Genomic DNA, 1,971 nt, shown 5'->3' on the forward strand with positions numbered 1-1,971 from the left:
AAACAGCGAAAGCAGTATTGTTTTGTATCACTGATAAAAATTCATAGTCATAAGTTATTACAGAAAATTGGTTCAATATTTCACATGCAGACGGCTTTTTAACCAGGGTGCATATTCCGCCACCAAGACCTGTTGATCGATTCAGGTAGAAAGTATTGTACAATGGAAGCCGAAAGATGTTCACATCGTCAACACACCAAGTCTCTGTCAGCATAATGACGTCAAAGGATTGCTTTGTTTGCTCAAAAAAGAGTTGTAAGTCATGTTCCTTGCGAGTAAAAGAACGTATGTTTAAGTGAAAACATTTGAAAGCCTTCGAAAACGCTGTACCTAAGTGATGGTTGAAAGTGTGTGGCAATACGTAAGAGTGAGTAGTTGCCATAGTGTTCTATGTGTTCAACTGATCTGTTGCTTGAGTTTGTCGCGGTCACTAGAGCAGGAAATGACCACCGCGTTTTGCCCATCATCTTTCCGGACCAAGACCTTGTTGTTGTTGTGCCATACGTATTTGTAGTAATTTGCCTTGGCCCAGAGCTTTGTTTCGGTAAGCAGAGTACGTGTCCTTTTTGTCAGGTTTTCTAACACAAAAATGCTGTCATTTCCCTGGCACAGTGTTTTCCTGTTTTGCCACCATTTGTCTGTTACTGATTGTTTGGCGAAACGACAGATAATGCCAGGTATCTTATCTTGCTTTGAGGGCAGACGATGAGTGGACACTATGTCACTTTCCTGAAGCTGTGGCAGGTTGTTTAGAGTTGCCAGCTTATTTACATCATCAATCAGGTTTTCATCCTTCATTGCTTCAATTCGATGGAGCTCAAGGTTCAGCTTTCGGCTTCTCCATTCCAAACAGTTCATTTCGTTTTTCAGCTGCGTTATTTCATCGTCTTGCTTCTCAATCTTGTCTACCCTGTGTTTCAGTTCCTTGACCTCACGTTCGTTATTTTCTACCCGAGTAAGAAGCTCATCGTACTGGTCACTCATGTACTGAACTGTGTCTTCGACACTGTCAACTGTTTCTTTTAGCGGTAAAAGGTACTCCACCTTTTCATTGATTGATTTCAGCAGTGCACGAACATCCTGGTCATCCGTATCATTGCTGGATCTATCGAGTTGGGGAGCACGACCTTTCGAACGCCTGCAATTTGAGCAACGCCACGCACTGCGATACTGCTCCCCTTTTGACTTGATAGTAGCATCTGAAATTCCTGCACATTTTTCCGTGCGATAGACAGATCTACAGTCACTACAGTCGATTTTGGAATCAAGTTCCTCGAGTTGCATATCACATGACCCACACTGTTCATCAAGGGGCATAGCGACACTTTTGGCAGCAGCAGCAGTAAAAGAAGACAGCGGGAAGATATATTAACAGAGCAGCAACTAACCTGCAATTGCAGAGAAAAACTTCTTAAGATGGTGCCTTTCCCGTGCCGCTGCCAGTGTGACAGCCGTAGGTCTCTGGGCTTTCTTTATAGCTTCGTCCGATGGGTGCGCGTGTCCGCTGGCCGGTAGCGATGCAGTCCTGGATGACGTTATCTTCCGCAGCAACCAGCACACGTGCACGCAGACGGTTGTAGTCGATGTCAGAACTTCATATCTGCAATTGCAGAGAAAAACTTCTTAAGATGGTGCCTTTCCCGTGCCGCTACCAGTGTGACAGCCGTAGGTCTCTGGGCTTTCTTTATAGCTTCGTTCGATGGGTGGGCGTGTCCGCTGGCCGGTAGCGATGCAGTCCTGGATGACGTTATCTTGCGCAGCAACCAGCACACGTGCACGCAGACGGTTGTAGTCGATGTCAGAACTTCATATCTGCAATTGCAGAGAAAAACTTCTTAAGATGGTGCCTTTCCCGTGCCGCTACCAGTGTGACAGCCGTAGGTCTCTGGGCTTTCTGTATAGCTTCGTCCGATGGGTGGGCGTGTCCGCTGGCCGGTAGCGATGCAGTCCTGGATGACGTTATCTTCCGCA

At 46.2% G+C, this 1,971-nt stretch overlaps 1 protein-coding gene across 1 annotated transcript; it reads right to left on the reverse strand.

The window, feature by feature from the left end:
• Positions 1-396: 396 nt before the first annotated feature.
• Positions 397-1,317, reverse strand: LOC149348661 (uncharacterized). The gene has a single exon (XM_089585874.1). The coding sequence runs from the start codon at positions 1,315-1,317 to the stop codon at positions 397-399; it is 921 nt and encodes a 306-aa protein (XP_089442000.1).
• Between the last annotated feature and the right edge of the window lie 654 nt (positions 1,318-1,971).

This window comes from Amblyomma mixtum, chromosome 4 (genome assembly GCF_055824585.1).
Source record: "Amblyomma mixtum isolate Tamu chromosome 4, ASM5582458v1, whole genome shotgun sequence".
In the NCBI taxonomy this organism is placed as follows: domain Eukaryota; kingdom Metazoa; phylum Arthropoda; class Arachnida; order Ixodida; family Ixodidae; genus Amblyomma; species Amblyomma mixtum.